A 22,732-nucleotide genomic window follows, 5' to 3' on the forward strand; every position below is an offset into this window, starting at 1 on the left:
AATATTTTTTGCACTGTGGTGTCATCAAAAGCAGTTTTACCATTCCCTGTGGGACACCACAGTTTTTCCACAGAAAATAAATAACTACACTCACATCAAAACCACAGACACCTACAGATTGATTTACCTCAGAGGAATACTTATTCCTACTATAATGCATTCAAATGTTAGATGATAGCATTACATTAATCAGTCAAGGGCTCCACAGTTATTATAGATGTGGTGCTTTTGAAATCTCAAAGAAGCTTCAATTTGAATCTAATTGCTCCTATCATTCTCCATTGAGAACAATAAGCTGGAGTCATAAATTAAGGTCTTGACCTTTTTTTTATTAATGTTGGGTCTTTATGTTTTGAAGCGAAGATGAAAAGGGCAGGGGAAATGTAGAAAACATTAATGGAAGCAGCTGTCATTTCTGTTGATAGGTTGATGTCATTGTTATTCTCGGTGGACTTGGAGGACGTTTTGATCAGACCATGGCCAGTATAGAGACGCTCTTTCATGCCGCAAAGATGACTGCTCTACCAGTTATCATCATTCAGGACACATCACTGGCCTGCTTACTACAGCCTGTAAGTATTAAACCATTGCAGCAAGTTGGTCTTAAAAGTAACTAAAATTGGCTCCATCAGGAACTTGGCCAATCAAGCAAGCTCCTTCCATAAACCACTAAACTAACCCTACTATTGACTGCATGGATTCACTTCCTGAACATCATCATGAATGAAGCAAAATTACTACATTCTTCACCTATCCACACATTTCTACTGCTGAAATCTACCCTTCTTGCCTCCAAGTTTGTCTCTTGAGACGCAGTGCCAAAGCTTTCCATCTGGTGGAGTATCTATCACCGTCACACTTAAGGCAAACCCTTCAAATAATGTAGTCAAACAGATACTTATCCAGTTCTTGTTTGATGTTAATCAGCGCAGCATGTTGTTGTTGCTGGCTGTCTGTTCCCCATAATCTTTACGCAATGTTTAGGGGGGTTAAATAAATGTTAAATTAAACACGAACAGTAAATGGCACAAGTGCTGGAAGACTTGTGCATTTATTGTGGCACAAATGTTCTAGCACTTGTGTTTGTTGTGTAGGGAATCCATTTACTGCTGCAGTCACCCCACTCTCCCCTCCCACCCTCAACGGGCTGAAACAATACACAAACGATGATTGGCACAAGTGCAGTTAAAAGAGATAGCTACTGAATTGAGTTGTTTTCCTCTACTACCGCTCTCAAATGATACCACCAGGATGGCAGATTGAAGCAGGCCTTGTATTGGAAATTTGCCATATGACAATGTCCCTGAAATGGTGCAGACAGGTCGTGGGGCGGGGCCGGTCGGACACTGAGCATTGCATTATATAAAATGGGGCAAAATTTGGGGCAATTCAGAATGTATTCAATGTAATATCATATTGAACGTTTTAGAAAACACCTCTAATTTCACCTTTTTTTAAAAAAAATGATATAACTATTCATAAAGTGGGTCATTGAAGTGTCATTTGAATCACAAGATAGCATTTACACTCAACTCATTGTTAGGATTTTTTTATTTTGTCTACTACAGTTTGGTTTTATACATTCAGTACTTTACTGATGTTTCTGACTCAAGAACAATATTCTGCTGTTGCTGGTGGTTCTGGGTGAAAAGGAATTGTGAATCAGTGTGTAATTGGCCAGTCTGGCATCATTCGGCGATGAAATGTGGGAATTAAGGCGTAGGAGTTTTTTTGATAAGCATTTATTGGTTATTTACAACCTTGGATGTGATTGTGCTGCTAAAGCTGGGGAGCTGAACATAGATTGCAAGTTAAATTAATGCAAGGGTACAATTGTTATCAATGACACTTTTATAGCAATTTGAAGAATAATAATGTCACGTGGACATTTTAATCAAATTATTGCGAATCAACATAGGCAACAATTTATTGCGTGCACATTTGTCTTTACATACTTGTTGGGAGCAATTGTAAAAAAAAACATTCAAAGTGGCACTGTTTGTCCCCATACTATTATCAACATATTTACATTGTTAAATTTCAGTAAATTTACAGTTAAGCATAAGAAATACTTTGTAGAAATACTTTGATCAAGTGTTAAAATCCTACTCGGCCTCTTTCCTAAAAATAAGTTAATTCTCTGTTCAGAATAGACAGTGAATTAAGGAATGCATAGCTCCCTGGTACTAGTCAATATTCTCCAGTGGTAGAAAGTTACAGAAAATAATTGTTGCAAAAGCACATTTCAAAATTATAAAGGGCATCAAAGGATAAAGTAACTGCTTTTATCATTTCAGAGCACAGCGCTTCTGTTAAATTCAATTTTATGCGTGTATGGATGCTCAGTCTTATGAAAGATGGAAATACTGTGGTGTGTATAGATATATACAATTATATTGAATAGAACTGATGAGTAGATTTTCATTACGTTTTAAAAAGTACAAGTCAATTTACACTGCTTAGAAAGAAAAGTATTGAGCCAGTTTGATTTTAACAGTTTATTGAATTCATGCCATTAGGAGTAATTATGTTACTAACTTTTAAATTACATGAATTATTCTGAATTAAGCAGTATTGAGTTGTTGTAACATAAGAGCTTTGTTGAAGATCATCCAGTTTTCATTCAGTTTTACCTTCACATATATTAATAATTATATTATCAAAGTGCTTTGAGATGTCTTAACGAGTGATAAGGCGCAATATCAAATGCAAGGATTATTATATTATAATAATTAATAATAGTCATTGTCCTTGATATATTACATTTGACATCTATTCACCTCGTCAAAACATTTCAAATTGCTTCCCAAGATTTTTATTGTAAAATGTAGTGGCTGTGTGTTTGTAGACATACACCACTGCCAATTTTCACAAGCAGTGTCCCATGTACATTCCTTTGAAAGTGCAAGGGTAAAATGTTGTACAAGTTGTGTAGTTGGACAAATCTGGGTCGAACTCATATTCTATACATGCACACAAATACATGCATACATACATCATGCATGCATACATATATACATACACACACATACATACATCTTATCACCTTGTCAAAACATTTCAAACTTCTTCCCAAGATTTTTACTGTAAAGTGTAGTGAATGAGTTTGTATGTAAATGTCTGTGCAGTTAAGACCTTTGATTTGGGTACTGCAGATCTGTTTACACATAGTTAAATCCCAGGTTCAGCATATGGGAGGAATTGTCAGCCTGTACACATCCAGAAAGTATCCACTCAATCCTCCTGCTTTTCAAAATTGTTAAAAGTCTTATTTTAAAAAAGAAAAAAAATGCTTTTAATGCAGTGGAATCCCGACGTAACTCAAATCGGAGGTGACGTCAGTTGTTTTTTCTGGTCAGCTGTGTTTATGACACCTGTGGAAATCCATCATCATGCTGAGAGGTCCACATGTGTATGCCACCTAAACATAAATATTTCCCTGTGTCTGGAATGGAATGTATACTCCTTCCTTGGAGGGACACACCCTGCTTATCTAATTCCAGAGAACAAAAGGCACAGACAAGGGTTGGGAACCCCAGAGAGTGTGTCGGGTATGTCCAGCTAGGACCACCCTCCTTGTTAGGGCTTTTGCTTCCAGGATAAACAGAAGCTGAGTAGAAGGAATCCTTGCTTCCAGTGACTGCTACTAGTAGAGATGGCAAGTGGGGGGAAAGGCACTGTATGATATGCAAATCTGAAATAAAACAGAAAATGCTGGGAAATGTGCTGCCAGTCGATCAGCTTCTGAAAGAGAAATTCCAATCACTGTTTTCAGATTAAGAGGCAGTTGCAGCCACAATATAAGCTTGACTTTCACATTCAGGTGCTGATCCAACTTCTATTTAACATTTCCTCTTATTAGTCCACATCTACTGTCATTTTTTTGGTTTGTTTCAAACGTAGATACATAGATTTATAAAAAGGCCCAGAGACCCATCAAGTCCATTCTTGAGATAGTTCCACCATTTCACCCCCCACCCAGCACTCAAACTATACTTCTCGAGTTGTCAGCCACTCAGTCTCCTTCCCAAACATGCTGTTCACTACCCTGCTCAGATACAGTCGCTAGATTTGCCTAGATCTTGTCTGTGTATGCATTTTGGTTATTGTCATCTGATTGAATTGTTTGCTGGCAAACCAAAGTGGATGGGGGAGGATAAGATGCATCTATCAGTCTGTGATGATCACTTGCAATCAGAGACAAATTATGTCTATTTCCATTTTGGGATTCATTTCTAAAAGAAGAGGTAGACAATTCCTCATTGTGTTAGATTTAAGACCAATGCCTTAAAAATTAATATTGAGCAGAAGTTTGGAAATTATTAATTTCCATCTTAATGTGGATGCCGGTTTTCTTCAGGTGTTTTCAAGATCTGCGGAAAACTGGCTTCCAAATAAAGATGGAATTTAAGTAAGAATTTTTAAAAATTCTCATACATCTTTAAATGTTAAAACAGTAAGATTAATTTTAAGATTAAGACCCTAATTGATTTTGAACCTCAAATGTTGGCAATGAACTTTTGCAGCGAAAGAGTCAACAGTAGTGATGGAAACTTGCTATTAGGAGACCTGTAGCTCAGTGGTTAGAGCACTCACCTTGCAAGTGATTCCCGGCAGGGCAAAACCTTGGGTAAATTTCCTTACTCCATATGCCTGATAGTAATACCTCAAGAAAAAAAAATAATAATTTGGTCACTCAATCCACGACTGTTTGTGGGACACTGCTGTGCGCAATTGGCTGCCGCGTTTCTCCCACAAAATATACAGTCACTTTGCATATATTCTATGAAACGCTTTGAGATGTCTCGACGACGTGATAAGGCGCTATATCAAATGTAGTCAACAGACTGGCCTATTTTTCCCTTCTTAATGAAGTGTCCTCATTGGTGAACTTGGGATTTTGTTCACCATCCATTTAAAAGAAGCAGCCTCATTTTGAAAAGGAAAAGTGAGGCTACGATGTCCTCATTACTGAGATATCCACAGAGTGAAGTGCAATTTTGCATCCAAAATGTAGATACTCTGTTTTATAGATAAAAATGGGCCCATGAAGAACAGTTCTTTCAAGCATGCAGTAATTGTTTGCAGTGTTGCTGTTGGTCATGGCTGATTAATTTGAAATTGCCCAGTAGACAGCACGTTCCACATTGGGTTCAGTACTTCCTTTTCTTAAATTGTTGCAAACTTAGCCCTCATGTCAGACTCAGACCTACAGACACTTATGATTAATGTAGAAAAATAATTAATGTAGAAGATTTTTAGAAATACGTCGTGGGATGCAGTGTCATGATTAATACATTTGAATAAGGAAGAATTATATAAAGTCAATGGAATAATCATTGATTCAAAGTGACATTGTATAATATTATAGTTGATGGATGCAACTTTGGGACCCAATTGCTGGTATTTCTTAACAGGATCCATTAATGAGAAAACTGAGGCATTCACATGGAGACTAGTTTCAGTAACGACAAGTAGATCACATCATGCTGCAAGAATTCCACTTTTGAAATGATCTAGTTATGAAGTAGGGTTTTCACGGTTCAACGGGCAATTTAACCAAATAAATCCAAATAAATCCTGTTATGTTCCTTTGTTTTTTAAAAAAAATGAAAACCTAACATGAAGCATGTGGTACTTTCAGGAACATGGACCAGTGGAGCTGTAAAAAAGTGCGGGGCCAACAACAAATGCACCTCCAATGTAAATTCCCCATTGAAACCCATGTACGTGAGACACTTGCCCAGTTCAATGGATTCCGTGGGGGAAATTGTGGGATAATTTGGAGGCACTTGTATCAGCACACATGCAGCTGTGATGGGGAATGGAGATAAACTGCTGTTTAGCCTCCTACCGAGCGAAATAAGTTTTGAAATGACAGTGGCAGCATTTTGCTGCAAATTGAGTTACTTTTAACAAAGACAGGCAACTTGACTTACTGACTGCTGACGTCTTGTGATATTATAGTACATTAACCTGGGCTTGTAGTAAGTTTCTCAACACTGGTGGCGCAATGTATTTTTTTAGGGGTTAGGGGAAGGGGATATAAAGAAAAGACAGGGAAATGGGATCAAAATATCTCCCTTGATCTAATGAACTCAAGAAGCTAGCCCAATGTGCTGTATAGCCTCCTTCTGTTCCTATGTTCCCAGCGGAGATAAAACAGTAAGGCTTATGAAGCAGCAGTACACTCCCGATAGAGGTGTTTAAATTATAAATGGATTCAATAAGGTGGATATTGATAGACTATTTCCACTTGTCAGTGAATCCAAACGTAGAGGGCATACATATAAAATAGTTGGTAGTAGATCTAATAGGCCATTTAGAAGGAACTTTGTCATGCAGAGGGTGGTGAGAATATGAAACCCGCTGCAGAAAGCTGTGGCAAAGCAAATATCATCAGTGCATTTAAGAGAAAACTTGTTGCGTACATGAGGGAGAAGAGAATAGAGTGATATAGGAGAGGGCAATAAGAGGGTTGGGGGCTCATGTGAAGTATAAAGTCCAGCACTGCCTGGTTGAGCCAGCTGAGCTAGTTCTGTGCCGTATCATTGTGTATAATTATCAAAACACAAACGAATAGCTGAGAAAAGGAGAACAATCAAGAAGTACTGATTAAGCGACACCAAACTTGGATTTTAAAAGGCTGTTCATTGTAGGAGGAAGGATAATTTCAACACAGTGAGGAAGGAAAGGGAGCTTGTTGGCCTATGTGTTTGGAGTTTGGAAAGAACAAAAGAAAACGGATGAAAGGAGCAATAAATGTAGTAATTGCACTGAGTTGTTATCCAACATCAGTAGTGGCTTGTCTTAACGGTTGGCCAACAAATAACTTCTTGATTAAATATTTCTTGATTTATGTCATAAATCAAGAAATAATCATTGATTTATGGAAAGTGCATGAGAGAATTATGCAAGGTGGTGTCAATGTCTACCAAAAGGGCACAAAAATCACAAGAAGTATTTAGCTAGGGCTTAGAAGCAATACAACTCCACTGGAATTTTTTGAGGATGCAACTAAACTAGTGTACGAGAGCGACCCACTAGATACAATTATGCTTAGATTTTCAGAAGATTACTATGGCTCAGGACATGAATGGAAAATCAGTTAGAAGGTTGAAGCTGATGATGAGTGGAGAAAGCTTTGTCTGTGGCAGCAACTAGTGAAGATGTGATGGGGTTCATTCTGGATTGCCAACTATTCATTCAACTTGCAGATGGTTTGTAGGAGAGAACTTCTTCCATTACATTATTATGAAACTTGCAGATGACGCCTGGCTGTGAGAGCAAATGACAAATTTAAGGAAGATAAGCAGCATTCAGGGAGATCTAGATTGTTAAGAAAATTGATTTTAAAAATTTGCATTGCAGCAGAAAAGTGCATAAATTGTTGGTTGTTGTAGCTTATACAAAAGGGATCCGTTAAGGAAGGTGGAGAAAGAAAATTATGTAAGTGTTATTGATCAATCGCTGAATGTTTCCAGGCAATGTGAAGTTTCTATCTACAAGCATATTTGGAAACATCTGAAGGGCATTTGACTTTAATTGTTGTAAGTTACTCAACCCTAGATGGAATAATGATTTCATATTTGGAAAATTTAATCTATATAGAAGTATCTATCTTCAAAACAGGACATTGTCGTTGTGAGAAACTAGCATGGCTAAATACATTTTCATTTGGGAAAACAAAATTGAACAGAAACAAGATGCCAGCCTTTAAAATGCTGAGAGATAATAGATGATGTAAAGGTAAGCAGGTTAGTTGGTTTACACTGTGAGCACAGATTTAAAAGTAAAATTAGCAAGCCTCAAGCAAGGTTTATAGATTACAACAAAGTTATTGTCATATGAAACTTATCTGTGAATATGTTAAACACTCCCACCAAAAAAAACAGCTAATGCTCTTTCAATTAACACCTTCAACAACAAAGTTTTAGCTGGTTTGACTCTAGCAGTACCCCAACTCACACTCAGGGTTCCCTTGGCTCTTGCCAACCTGTGCCTAATACTCTCCGGAATTAGGTAAGCAGGATGCATCCCTCCAGGGAGAGAGTGTACATTCAATTCCAACAATATATCTGTGGGATTTCAATGTAGAGATGGGATTTTCAGCTTGGTTTGGATGCTCTCAAGAACATTGATGGGTTTCTGCATGTGTCAGACTCCTAGCTGACCAAAAATAAAAATTGTAATGCAGGTAACATCCCCATGAAACACCAAAATCATCAAGTGGAACAATTATCATCGAGTTTGTTATAATTTTGGTTGAAGTAGAAACCCACCATATTAAAATATAGATATTTCCATGGGATTGTAATGTTTTACAATTTTAAGAACACATTAAAACGTATTTTACAGATTTTGAAATGTTGGTTCTCAGCCATTACTTTTGCAACAGTGTGCCCTTATGAACAGCTGAAAATTGATCTGTAAAAGTGGAATTTCCGTTTGAATTCAATTCAGTATTGACATTTTCCAGTAAATAATTACNAAAAAAGTAACTCCAATTTAAATTATTATTTCACTGTTGCCCTCTTCTCCCAGCAAACGTATAATGATAATCCTTGTATTTGATATAGCACGTATGTTAAACAACATTTTGCAAATGCTGCAAAGTAATCGTTATAAAGTCAATTTCTATCTTCCTCCCTTGAACACAGTGCATTCTTTTTCTAATACAGGTCCCTCTTTGTGATTCTCCGTGTTTAGACTTCAATGCCTCCCTTATGTGTTCAAGATTTAATTCTCTCACAGTTGGTTCTCAGCTCACATTCCCACTCCAATCAGCTCGAACCTTTCCAGTTAATTTATAACTTGCATTTACATAGCACCCCTGCAGGATAGTGAAGCCATCAAGAAGCAGCCCTCTGAACATTTGCACTAGTCTAGGTATTCCGAGTTCCATCAGTAGTGTGTTTTCAGTATTGGCCCAACATTTCCAGATTGAGTCTTACTAGACTTTTGAGCATTAGGATATTGGTTGCTAGCTTTGTCCGTGGGCGTAGCTTCAGTGTTAGTGGAGCACTTAAAAATATGAAAATATCCAGCGCCTTAGGACATCCTCCCGACGTGAAAGGAGCTATACAAATGTAATTTTGTTGTTGTTGAAACATGAGCATTATCTGTGGTGTCACTCATTTCCTTGAGGATTCTCAGGGGCATGTAATTCTGTGAGTATCTTCAAAGTACATGCCATAAAAATGTCAAATGCCCAAATTCTAGAATTCGAGTAGTTTCCATTTTTGAAGAGTAATATTTAGAATTAACTTAACTTGTTATTACCCAATCAGGTGTAACATTCTTCCCAAGTATTCTGTAAACCACCATCCTTATCACACTAAGGTTGAGAAAACACCTGTTAGGAAGGTGATAGTGAACTAACATGTAACCCTGCAAAACGCACCTTACAGTGTGAACTGAGCTTTCTCCAATGAATTGTGTGTACTGGTACACCGACTGAGGAGACTCTGGCTCCAAGGTGATCTAAGGTCATAGCCAAAGATTTGCAAGTCAACGTTATGGCTTTCCCTGCAGAAAATATGACTTAAGTTGTGATATACCAGAAATTTCATCGCTTTCCTGACGAGTACTGTTTAACTCATACATAGAAATTAAGTGTAAATATTTGTTGATCATTATAAGGTACTTTTTTAGATTATTCATTCACAATTAATTGTGTAAAGTTATTTTTTTATTGCAATAAGAGTTTTGAGTGCAATTTTGTTGAGCATTTAACCTAAAGCAGAAAGTGTTTTAAGAAAGCTTGACAAAATAAAAACAGATCAGCTGTATGGGAAAGGGCAGGTAATTAGGACTGCCCTACCTCTGTGACCTCCTCAAACACTACCAGCCCGGTCTGCTTCACATCCCTCACTCTATCCGCCTCACCATTGGGGATTACGCTTTAAGCCTTTCTACCCACACTCTGGAACTCCATCCCAGAGACCCTACAACTCTCCACTTCCCTTGCCTCCTTCAAGATCCGCCTCAAGAGCTTCCTCTTTGACCGCACCTTTGGTAATTTTCCCATCCCCATCCCCTTGCCCCCACCCCCTCCGGCACTCCACCACCAGCTCGGGTGCATACCCTGGACTGTCCAGCTCCTTGGGACGTTCTCCCTATGTGAAAGACACATATAAACATTAAATGTAATAATCCTTGCATTTGATAAAGTGCCTTATCACGTCTTCAAGACGTCTCAAAGCGCTTTACAGAATATTATGCATATTTTGCATATTTTGTGGGCGAAATGTGGCAACCAATTGCGGTGTCCCACAAACAGTTGTGGATTGACCGACCATATTATTATTTTTGGAGGGATTATTACCCTAGCTACATCCAAAGTACTACTCTTTCTCCTACCCTTCAATTGAATTCACAATTTTGTTTTGGTCAGCCAGATGTCTGACATATGCAGAAACTCATCATTGTGCTTAAGACTGTCCAAGCCAAACAGAGCTCCATGCATCACACCTATACATGGAGATTCCAGAGATAGATCATTGGAATTGAATGCGCACTCTCTCCCTTGGAGGGACGTATCCTGCTTCAGTGCATTGGGACATCCTCCCAATGTGAAAGGTGCTATACAAATGTAATTTTGTCGTTCTTACCTAATTCTGGAAAGTATTAGGCGCAGTTTGGCAAGAGCCAAGACTTGGGGACCCCAGAGTGGGCATTGGGTACTGCTGGTAACAAGCTAAAACAGCAAAGCATGCCATTCAAAGCACGTGAATTAATTAAATAGCTACCTAATTCTCTCTTTAATTTGCTGACACAGAATGTCTCCACCATCTTCCTGGGTAGTCTATTCTAAGTCTATTCCAGATCTTCTGCACTCTTTGAACTGTCTATTCACTACCCCTCTTCTGAGCTGGAGTCCATGCATTTGTGATAATTATGAATTATGAGACCAAAGAAAGGCATAGAATACTTACAGACTTATACAGAGGAGAAGGGATGATTCAAATTTGACACTTCCTAGAGATTCTTTGCTCTGATCATGGCTAAAGTTAATCAAATTTGAAGATGTCAAAGAAAAATAAAGTAGCTTGAGGCGATAAATATATTGTTGCAGACAGATAAGAAAGAACAAGCCCTGCTCAAAGATATTTTAAATTCTGCTGGTAGCACATTGTGGAGTCAAATAGGACTCATCGGGAAAGCGCTAGAATTCCTGGCATCTCACGACTTAAGCCATGTTTTCTTCAGGGAAAACTACGCATGTCACGTTGACTTGCAAGTCCCTGGCAATGACCTTAGATCACCTTGGAGCCAAAGTCTCCTGACTTTATAGACTAGTTATAATAATATATTAATAATAATCTTTGCATTTGTTATAGCACTTCCCATGTCAGGTGACTGTCCGAAAGAGCTTCACAGGATATACTGTAAAGTGCTGTGACTATCTGTTTTCTGGGCGAACGTAACAGCCACTTTGCATGCAGCAATGCCCCATAAACAGCTATGAAGTGAATGAGCAATTGTATTTGCATGATTGCATGACACCAGGCAAACCTCCCTTCTCTTTCTAAATAATGCTATAGGATTGTTAACATCGACCTGAACAGGCAGAGGGGGCTTCATTTTAACGTCTCAGCCGAAAGATGGCACCTCAGCTTAGACTGTATAAGTCCTAAGTCCCGAAATGGGCCTTGAGCCCCCAACCTTCTGAGAGCAAGGCTATCACACAAAAAGTTACTGAATGAGTGCAATATCAGCCCCCTATGTCAATGGCAATGATCATTATTATCCGTTGTCTAACCTTCAATTCCAGCCAAATTACCCTGGTCAAACGGTCAGGGTTTACTTATCCTCCTTTTATAAGGTTATAACCTCCTCTATATTGGTGTTAAAATGAGTGCGTCATTGCTGCAGTGGTACTAGAAAAGGCTTTGTGTCATTTTCTGCGAGAAATCCATTGTGTGGGACCCAAATTCATGAGACTTTTTGTCTAATGAGAACTCTCTTCCTTGTCAAACTCTTGTGAGACTGTGTGCTTTCCAGGAGATGACCCAGGGAAAATATATACATACAAAATATATACATACATGGGTAGTGAATTGGGGGTGTGCACAGTGCAAACACTTTATAAGAAAATTCATGCTGTAGTGAATGCGTTGTAATGGGGGCTACATGGTACATTGAATTTGCCAGTATAGTGCCAGCTCCGCGTGAAGAAACTGTAAAGTTGCACAGTCTATTTGCATCTCTGTCGAGACCTCCACGCAAGGCATGCACAGACTATGATTTGGGCACTCACTCGTCCTGCCACTATATTCTTCTGATTGAGAAGAGATTAATAAAGCCAGCTCTTTTCACTGAGAAGAAAATAGACTGACAAGCACAGAAGTCGCGGTGTTAAAGTGAAGATAATTAAAGGCAGAGTGTGTGTTGGTTGCAAAGAAAATCAATACATGCCCACCTCTTGGGAGTGGTTCCATTAATACAGCTACAATTGAAGTCAAGACATAACTGCACCTAAGTTACACTGAAACTATGGGCCAGCCTGAGAAATATTTAATTATGCAGTCTAGAGGAGGAATAAAATAATGGGGTTTTATTTACACTGAGGAACAAGGCTGAACATGGCTGCCATTTTAACATCTTTAAGTGCCTGCTTGTTTCATCTCCATTTGCACCTCATAAATCGTCAATAAAGTAAGTCACAATTATATTTGGGAGATTATTGGCCAGAGCAGCAATTTCTAAATAATCTTTAAACTCAACATAAAGACTTTGCTTTAATGCTTCTTTTGAAGGATAGCACCTCCAGCAATGTCACACACCTCCAGCCTGCATTGGAGTGTCAGCCTAGACTGTCAGTTCAAATTCCCAATGTGGGGCTAGAACCCACAAACTTTTGACTCGGAGCCAAGATTGCTACCAATTGAGCCAGGCTGACATCTTAACAATGCTTGCTTACCAGCCACATTTACTGAAAAAGTGGAGATTCATACACTTTTGCCATCCTCAAAGGTCTATAATAGACATGTGAAATCTTTTTCTGGGAACTGACTGGAACACAAGCTGAATCGTGTTCACTGTGCAGTATTTTTGATGAATTTAAATATCTTTACAACATTCTATTTTTTATTCTGTATAACAACAACAACAAAATTACATTAATAGAGCGCCTTTCACATCGGGAGGTCTCAAGGCGCTGAACAGTCAGGTATCGGTGCCCGAGCATGGGGGAGGGGTGGTGTAGAGCTGAGGGAAGGCAGAGAGGTGGGAGGGAGATCAAAGGCACGGTCGAAGAGAAAGGTCTTGAGAACAGCCTTGAAGGAGGCAAGGGAGGAAGCGAGGAGAAGGGACCGTGGGATGGAGTTCCAGAGTGTGGGGACAGAGAGGCTGAAAGCTTGGCCACCGATGGTAGGGTGGATCGGGCGGGAGACATGGAGCAGACCGGAGCCCCCTGAATGGAGGGAGGGGGCAGGTTGGTAGGGAGTCAGCAGGTCAGAGAGGTAGGAGGGGGCAAGGCCATGGATGGCCTTAAAGGTGAGGACGAGGATCTTGAACTCGATCCTCTGGGGGATGGGGAGCCAGTGAAGTCGGGCGAGGGTGCGAGTGATGGGGTCATGGAGCCTGGTGCGTGAGAGTACACGAGCTGCAGGGTTTTGGATGATCTGCAGCTTGTGAAGGGAAGAGTTGGGACGGCCGATGAAGAGGGAGTTCCCATAATTGAGCCTTAATGTGACGAATGCGTGGGTGAGGGTTTTGGCAGCCTGAGGGGTGAGGCCATGGCGGAGTCCGGCAATGTTGTGGGGGTGGTGGTAGGCAGTGTCGGTTATGGAGCGGATGTGGAGCAGAAAGTACAGTTCAGGGTCAAACAAGATACCCAGGTTCCTGACTGGTTTAGTGAGATTGAGTGTGCAACCGGGGAGATGCGGAAGCGCTGGCACGAGCCAATCAGAAGGGCCTCGGTCTTGCTGATGTTCAGTTGGAGAAAATTGTCCCTCGTTCAGGACTTGATGTCAGACAGGCAGTCGGTCAGGACACCAGTGATCCTGGAGTTCAGGGTGGAGGCAGGGAGGTAGAGTTGGGTGTCATCCGCATACATGTGGAAATTTACCCCATGTCTGCGGATGATATCATCAAGGGGGAGCATGTAGAGGGTGAAGAGAAGGGGACCGAGGACAGAGCCCTGAGGAACACCGCACAACACCATGCAGGGGCTGGAGGAGAAGCCGTTTGTCACTATGAAGTGGAGGCGGTGTGAAAGGTAGGACCTGAACCAGTCAAGGACAGAACCTTGAAGGTCGAGGTGGGAGGATTGAGTGGTCCACGGTGTCAAAGGCGGCGAGAAGTCGAGGAGGACGAGGAGGTAGAGGGAACCCTGGTCGCATATGGTCAGGATGTCGTTTGTGACCTTGACCAGAGCAGTTTCCGTGCTGTGGCCTGTGGGCAGCACGGAAATCCAATTGGAGGGGTACATGGAGGGAGGGAGAGGAGAGGGAAGCTGGGAGGCAATGGCTCTCTCAAAGAGACAGGAAGGGGAGATTTGAGATGGGCCGATAGCTAGATAGCTGTGATGGGTCGAGGGAAGGTTTCTACAAGGTGTTGTAAAAGATGTTGAGAACAAAATGTCACTGCTGGCTGCATCCTATTAACCAGAAGAGTAGCTGACAAAATTACAAATTTATAAAAAAGTAAAAAGTAAATGTAAATTATACAGATCAGGCTTCAACAGAGGTGAAATTGTAAATAGGTACTTGTGGAATTTTGCTCGACAGTCTGGGGTTGTTGATGGGGGAGCAGGATGACATTTTGCAGATGTACCCTTCAAGAAATGAAACAAATGTGGCTACAACAACTTTCATTTATATAGTGGCCTTCACTCAGGATTGTGTGTCAGATACTACAAAATTATATTTGTATATCGTCTTTTACGTCAGGAGGATTACCGTGCATGATAGTGCATGATCTGTGGACAAGAGCTGATGGGCTAAATGCCCATTGTTTATTCTGTGCCTTCTTGAATTGCTGCGTTAATACACTAGGCTTGCCTGGTAATTAAAATAAAATGCAGTAACTGGAATAAGTCATCTGAGTTGTGGTGAGGCGATAGGGAAGCTGTGAATATTCACATTAATGAAGGTACAAGGGAAATCTTATGGAAGTATTCAAGATTCTACAGGGAAAGATAGACTCAACCCTAATTGAACATTTAGCATTGGCAAAACAAATTAGAAGACATTTGGGGACATGGACTCCAGCTCACAAGGCATGAGGTGAACATATATATCAGACTATACTGCTTTAAAGAGAGAGTGGGGAATATATGAAATATACACCATGGAGGTGGGGGAGGCAAATTGTGTCAAATTCAAGGGGAATTAAATAATAATAGCAATCCTTGAATTCGATATAGCGAGTGTAACATCAAATTTCACAAATGCTGTCAAGCATTGTCACTGCATTGTAGGCAAATGTGGCAGATAATTTGCATAGAGCAGATTCTACAAATAGAAATTTCTCTGGAAGATTGCTGGTCAGGACATATAAATAGCTATTTGATAAACAAATCTTTCAGTCTTGTTTGAGTACTCTTAAGCACGGAGATGGGTTTCTGCATGTGTCAAATACCAGGTTGACCAAAAGCGAAACAGGTTTTCAAATAAGCAGTTATATTTAGACGGAAAGAAAATGGTCAAAATTGTTAAAATTATCTCAGAAGTACTCTCATTCAAGGAAAACATGTTAGGACACGAGTTTCTACTAGCACTGAGTATTGATATAACACGATAAACACTGTATTGTTTGGCAGCTTGACATGAACATAATACAATGCCATTTGTTTGCATTTTTATAAACACGCTGTGGCAGTAAATTGAATTTGATAACTAAGTCACTGATTATGTAAACAAGTAACTGGTTGCAGCCAAGTAATTATTTGGGTTATTGCATATCAACAAAAGAGATGTTTGGGTTAATAAGTGTGCAGCATTGAAGGGCATTCAAACTTCTGAATGTTTTTACTATTTTGAAAGCTTTCATTGTATGGACTGCAGAGAAGAGTTAAAAACAATTGTCCACAGAAAATCAATAATTGTTCTTTAACATCACAATTCACTTGACATATACATTTCTTTAAACGGAATACTGCATCAATGTGACACAAGCTAAATTTGTAATGCTGTCTTTATATTCTTGTTTGACGGCAAATAAACAAATGTGTTCTGTTCCTCGTAGGGCCACCACAGACTACATGTAGACACAGGGCTGGAAGGTAAATGGTGTGGACTCATTCCAGTGGGAGCTCCATGTAAGAGAGTGACAACTACTGGTCTCAAGTGGAATCTGAGTGAGTACAATCAATGACTTTACAGTTAGATGTGGCATGACATAGTTTGGGGTGCATTTATTCATTATAAATATACAAGGAGAACTATTGTGATTGATTGTTTGCAAGATTCAAGAGTTTTAGTATTGCAGAGTTTTTCCACATTCACTGCGGAGCAGTTTCAATAAGTATTTCTAGGGAGTTTGCCCTGTAGCTGAAAAAGGTAATTAAGGACTTGACTCCCAAGTAAGTATCACAAATACGAATCTTGGGACTGCTTGGTACTTGTCCTTGCTTGCTTTAGATAAGTGAGATTCTCAGCCTCCAGCCGAGATGCTGTGTATAAAGTGATTTGATCTTGACTGGTGATAGAGCTTATGATGTCCAGCTCAGCTTGCTTTATACAATGGCAATGTAAATTAAAGAACAGCATTCATGGAGCTTCAGAGCAATGTACATAGCATAGAAGGCTCCACATTTTTATCGAGGGAACTGCAAAAGTTGGCAAGTAGCCTGTATGATATGGAAGAGTAGAAGTTGTTCTAACAGCTGTCTTACGGCTTTCTGTGCAACTTAAGTGTTGGACACAGTCACTGTAAGCTGATTCAGTGAAAAGCGCTATATCAAATGCAAGGATTATTATTATTATTATTCTATGCAACTTAAGTGTTGTACACAGTGACAGTATGAGTTCATGTTATTGGTTAACATTGTAGTCAATTTGTATTTTACCCATTATCTGCACTGCTTCCATACCCAAAATGCGGACACTTGCATGTGGATATCAGGCTTTCTACTCATGTTCAATATTAGGTTCTGCCTCAAAACACAGACCTTATATTTGATGTAGCACTTTTCATGTCGGGAGGATGTTTCAAAGCGTTCACAGGATATACTGTGAAGTGTAATGACAATGTATTTGGTTTGCAAATGTGGCAGCCAATTTGCACACAACAATGTCCCACAGACAGTCATGAAGTGAATGATTCATTTTATTTTGGGAGATTGCTGGCCAGGACACTGGGCGATACTCCCTTCTCTTTTCAATTAGTATCATGGGATCTTTAGTATCCACCCGAACAGGCAGGTTTAAACGTGGGTTTAAGCCTACCTGTTCAGGTTAAACCTCTCATCCGAAGGAAGCCAGCTCCAATGCAGCGTGCTCAATTCAAAATCCCAACATGAGGCTTGAACCCACAATCTTCAGAGCCAAGAGTGAAACTAACTGAGCCGTGCTGACACCCTTATAGAGGTATATGACATTTTAATTGGGAACAATACTTTTGGATCCACCAAGACAGTAGAAAAAGAAGACATAAGTTTAGAATTGCAGTTTCAGGGCAGATACTAGCAAGTATTTCATTACAACTGGAATAGGTTACCAGAAAGGTGGTTGAGCCCGGATGCTGGACTCGTTTATATAACAGCTTGATGATGTGATGGGAAGAATGTGGGTAGTCTGAAAGGATCAAATCAAATGCGCAGAAGGGCTTTCTTCATTCTAACCACTTTTGTGATTTTGTGATCATTGTTCATAGTCTTAGAAGTGTAGACATGACCCTATCAAGAAGGCCAATAGCTGCACAAGTACCTCACTGAGTGGTTTTACCTTTAGTTAATTCTCTTCTGCTTGTGTCTTGAAAGACATTCCCCCTCCCCAAATGTGTGAAGTTGAACTGAGACCACTCCAAATATAGTGGCAACGAATTGCTTAGCAGGTGGCTGTTGATAGTGTTGCAATCACTATAGAGATTTATGTTTTTTTTAATGGAATTAAATGGCTGTTAAAATTGGGCAGCAATTTCTGCACACTTCTAATTGAAATAGACATTTGTAAAGCTTTGGAAGATTTTGAAAACTGGCATAAAATTGTTGGGCAACAGATGGAAGAACTGATGTAGATTGACTGATAATTCCCCATGGGCAGTCTCTGAATGGTTAAGCAACATTTGTGGGGGTAAAAAAATCACTAAATTAAAAGGCTCCTTTTAACATTTTCATTAAGTTTGACACACTAAAATAGCTTTATGGTCTGGATCTCACCCAGAAATACTCATAGATATTGTGCACTGAATGTAATATCTCAACTTTAAACAGCAACAAAATTACATTTGTAAAGTGCCTTTCACCGTCAGGAGGACGTCCCAAGGCGCTGGATAGACAGAATTATGGATCCGAGCTGGGGGTCGGGGTCAGGGAGGGGGGAGAGTAGGGGGGGAAGAGGGTGATCAAAAGCGCAGTCGAAGAGGAGGGTCTTGAGATGGGTCTTGAAGGAGGCAAGGGGGGGTGCGAGGCGGAAGGACCGCGGGATGGAGTTCTAGAGTGTAGGGGCAGAGTGGCAGAAGGACCGCTCTCCAATAATGGGGCGAGCGAGGCGGGGGACGTGAAGCAGGCTGGAGTCGGAGGTCGCAGAGATGGGGGTAGCAAGACCATGGACGGCTTTGAAGATAAGGATCAGGATCTTGAACTGTATCCTCTGTGTAATGGGAAGCCAGTGGAGTCGGGCGAGGATGGGAGTGATAGTGTCACGGTAGCTAGTGCAGGAGAAGACGTGGGCTGCAGAGTTCTGGATGATCTGCAGTCTATGGAGGGAGGAGTTGGGGAGGCCGACAAGCAATGAGTTTGCAAGCCTCGATGTAATGAAAGCATGTATGAGGGTTTCAGTGGCCTGTGGTGTGAGTCAGTGGCAGAACTGGATAATGTTGTCGAGGTGGGGGAAGGCAGAGCGGGTCATGGTGCAGATGTGGGATAGAAAGGACAGTTGAGGGTCAAACAAGACCTAAAGGTTCCAGACTGGCTTATCAAGGTGGAGTGTGCAACCATGGATGGTGATGCTGTCAGCGCCTGAGGTGAGGAGGCTCTGACGGAGCCAATCAGGAGAGTCTCGGTCTTGTTGACGTTCAACTGAAGAAAATTAGCTCTCCAGGACATGACTTAAAGTGTTCTAACAGATTCTAATCACAGAATAAATCCATTCTTAAGCAAATTCATATTTTTCCAACACAATAAATTTAGATATCAAAAGGGAACACATGCTTCTTGGTCCAAATGACACATTATAAGTGGCATCTGCAGTGCTAATTGTTTCTGGTGTCTGTTTCCGGATATGAACATCAACTAACAGCTTGGACACCCTCCACATAAGCTGTGCAAGGTATTTAAAAATATGGGGGGAAAGAGGTTCTTTGGTTCCAGTTGAAGAAAAAGCACATCTGACTGAGTGGGCACATACAGTTTATCACTGTCTATATTTGCGTTTGTTAAGCATGATTTCTTCTGGTACAGTTCATTTTACTAAACTAGCGGGACTAAGGCAGAATTACAATACTGTCTTGGAATTACAGGTCATTCGGTCCAACTAGTATTTATTTGAGGGTATTTATGCTCCACATGAGCCTCCACCCCTACTTATCTTTCCCTACCCTTCTGCAATAGCCCCTTATTCTCTTCTCCCTCATTAATGCTTTGAATTTGCACTTAAGTGAGACGTTAAGCCGGGGTTCTGTCTCCCTGTTCAGATGGACATTAAAGATCCTGTAGCACTATGCGAAAAGAAAAGGGTTTCTCCTGGTGTCCTTGTCAACATTCCTCCAAATAAAATTGGTCATTTGTTACATGGCTGTTTGTAGGACATTGCTGCGTGCAATTGTGCTGCCACGTTTGCCTACAAATATACAGTCACTCAATTTCACAGTAAATCCTGTCAAGTGCTTTGAGACGTCTCAAAGACATGTTAAGGTGCTATATCAAATTCAAGGATTATTATTATTATTGGCAGTGAGTGTTGGCAGACTATTGGCAGACCATGCGGATGTTAAAGATCCCATGGCACTATTCAAAAAGAGAATGACGTTTCTCCAGGTGTCCTGGCTAACAGTCCCCAAAATAAAATTGGTTATTCCCTTCATGGTGGTTTGTGGGACATTGTTTCGGCAATTTGGCAGCTGCCATCTACAAAATACAGTCACTACACTGCACAGTAAATCCTATGAAGCGCTATGAGAAGTATTCTCTATATGAAAATGCACTATATCAAATGCAAAGATTATTATTTATTTTATATGTCACTATTTTTGCCCAACTTCAGGCACTGCCGATGGCATTTTCTGATTTGTGAAAAAGAGCTTTATAACTCAATCACACGTTGCATAGGCTTACTCATTTTTTGTTAGCCATTGAGTAAACTTTTATTCGTGCATAAATATTTACTGAAATTCCCCTCTGAGCCTCTTTTTTAATTACTCTTTACGTAATTCGAATATTTAAGTTACTGCAACGTTTATAACAAATCTAGGAGTAAGTTTTTGAGAGCGGTATCTGTACTTTGTAAAAGCTTCTGGCAAGAATCGTAATATGTGAAATGATTTTTAATGGATTTTGGGTTCTGATATCCCCCACTGGTGAGATGCAAATTCTCGTATAAATTATGTATAAATTATTGTTTGGGAGATTGTATGTGTTTGATAATTATTCAAATGGGGGAAAATGCCTCTTGACAGGAATAAGCCCACAAACAACACATTGTATACATCAAAGGTATCAGAGATTCTTTCTCCAGGCTTTCAGCTGAGACTACACCACATGCCATACGGCTCCTCTGGTGTGAGATAGAGTCGGAGGAGGACAAAGTGGCGAAGGTGAAGAAAAGAGCTTTAGGCCAGTGACCAAATGTGAGGAAGTAGGAGAGCTGAGGATGGAACCGAATGACAGGGTTGCTCGGTGAGTTTGAGAAATAGGCCAGGGGAGGTTGGGGAATTCAGAGTCGGAAGTGAGGAGATGTAGGTGTGAGCTGAGAAGAATGGCTTCCGTCATCGCCTTGTTAAGTTGAAAGAAATTGATGCCCATCTAGGCCTTTGATGTCTAACAGGCAAGTTGGCAAAACATCAGTGAACCTGCAACTGTAAGTAGAAGTGAGAAAGTAGATTTGTGTGTCACCCACACAGATGTGGAAGTTAACACTGTATCTGTGAATGATGTTGCTAAGAGGGAATATATACAGGATGACCAAAAATAACAACAAATTACATTTGTATAGCCCCTTTCATATCAGGAAGACGTCCCAAGGCCCTGGACAGTCAGGAATCCGCACCCGGTGGTTGAGATCAGGAGGGATGGAGGGCGGGGGATGGGGGTAAAGATAGGAAGGTGACCAAAGGCACAGTCGAAGAGGAGGGTCTTGAGACGGGTCTTGAAGGAGGCAAGGGAGGGGGCAAGGCGGAGGGACTGTGGGATGGAGTTCTAGAGAGGCTAAAGGCCCACCCGCCAATGGTGGGGCGGGCAAGGCGGGGGACGTGAAGCAGTCCCCTGAGCGGACAAGTTGGTAGGGGGTTAGGCGGTCACAGAAGTAGGGGGGGAGCAAGGCCGTAGCGTGCTTTAAAGGTGAGGACCAGGATCTTGAACTGTATCCTCTGTGTGATGGAAAGTCAGTGGAGTCGGGCGAGGATGGGGGTGATAGGGTCACAGAGCCTGGTGCAGGAGAGGACACAGGCTGCAGAGTTCTGAATGATCTGGAGCCTGTGGAGGGAGGAATTGGGGAGGCCGACAAGCAGGGAGTTTGCGTGGTCGAGCCTGGTTGTGATGAACACGTGGATGAGAGTCTCGACGGCCTGCGGTGTGAGACATTGGCCAAGAAATGTTGTGGAGTTGGGGAAAGGCAGAGAGTGTCATGGAGTCATGATACCATTGTAATGTCTAATAATTCTTAAAGAAATTACGATTTTTTTTAAGAAAATAGGGTAGTTATCATGACTTTTTGGTCACCCTGTAGATGAGGAAAAGGAAGGACTCTGCAGCTCGTGTACTCTCCCGCACCAGGCTTCGCGACCACATCACTCCCACCCTCGCTCGCCTCCACTGGCTCCCCATCCCCCAGAGGATTGATTTCAAGATCCTCATCCTCACCTACAAGGCCATTCACGGCCTTGCTCCCTCCTACCTCTCCAACCTACTATCCCCCTACCTACCTGCCCGTACCCTCCGTTCCTCTGGCTCCGGTCTGCTCCACATCCCCCGCCCCAACCGCCCTACCATCGGTGGTCGGGCCTTCAGCCTCTCAGCCCCGAGGCTCTGGAACTCCATCCCCCAGTGCCTTCGCCGCCTCCTCCCTTTCCTCCTTCAAGGCCGGTCTCAAAACCTTTCTCTTTGACCGAGCCTTCAACTCCCTCTCGACTCTCTTCCCCCTCCTCGCTCCCTCCCTTCCCTCCCCTCACCCTGACCATTTCCCCCCTCCTCGCTCCCTCCCTTCCCTCCTCTCACCCTGACCATTTCCCCCCTCCTCGCTCCCTCCCTTCCCTCACCCTGACCATTTCCCCCTGCTCGGGTCATGACCCAACTGTGCAGCGCCTTGGGACGTCCTCCTGACGTGAAAGGCGCTTTATAAATGGAATCTTGTTGTTGTTGTTGTTGTTGTGACCCGAAGATAGAGCCCTGAGGTGTTCCCCACAGGTG

At 41.3% G+C, this 22,732-nt stretch overlaps 1 protein-coding gene across 8 annotated transcripts in view; it reads left to right on the plus strand.

Annotated features, from left to right (window-relative positions):
* tpk1 (thiamin pyrophosphokinase 1) overlaps nucleotides 1-22,732 on the plus strand; it is a 137,097-nt gene that overhangs the window by 57,154 nt on the left and 57,211 nt on the right. For 7 of the 8 annotated variants that reach the window (XM_042345934.1, XM_042345938.1, XM_007907613.2 and 4 more), the window contains 2 exon segments: nucleotides 426-572; nucleotides 16,195-16,306. In XM_042345934.1, coding sequence (XP_042201868.1) covers nucleotides 426-572; nucleotides 16,195-16,306 — 259 coding nt within the window. 8 annotated transcript variants of the gene reach the window in all.

Source organism: Callorhinchus milii, unplaced genomic scaffold, assembly GCF_018977255.1.
Source record: "Callorhinchus milii isolate IMCB2004 unplaced genomic scaffold, IMCB_Cmil_1.0 Scaffold2, whole genome shotgun sequence".
Lineage (NCBI taxonomy): Eukaryota > Metazoa > Chordata > Chondrichthyes > Chimaeriformes > Callorhinchidae > Callorhinchus > Callorhinchus milii.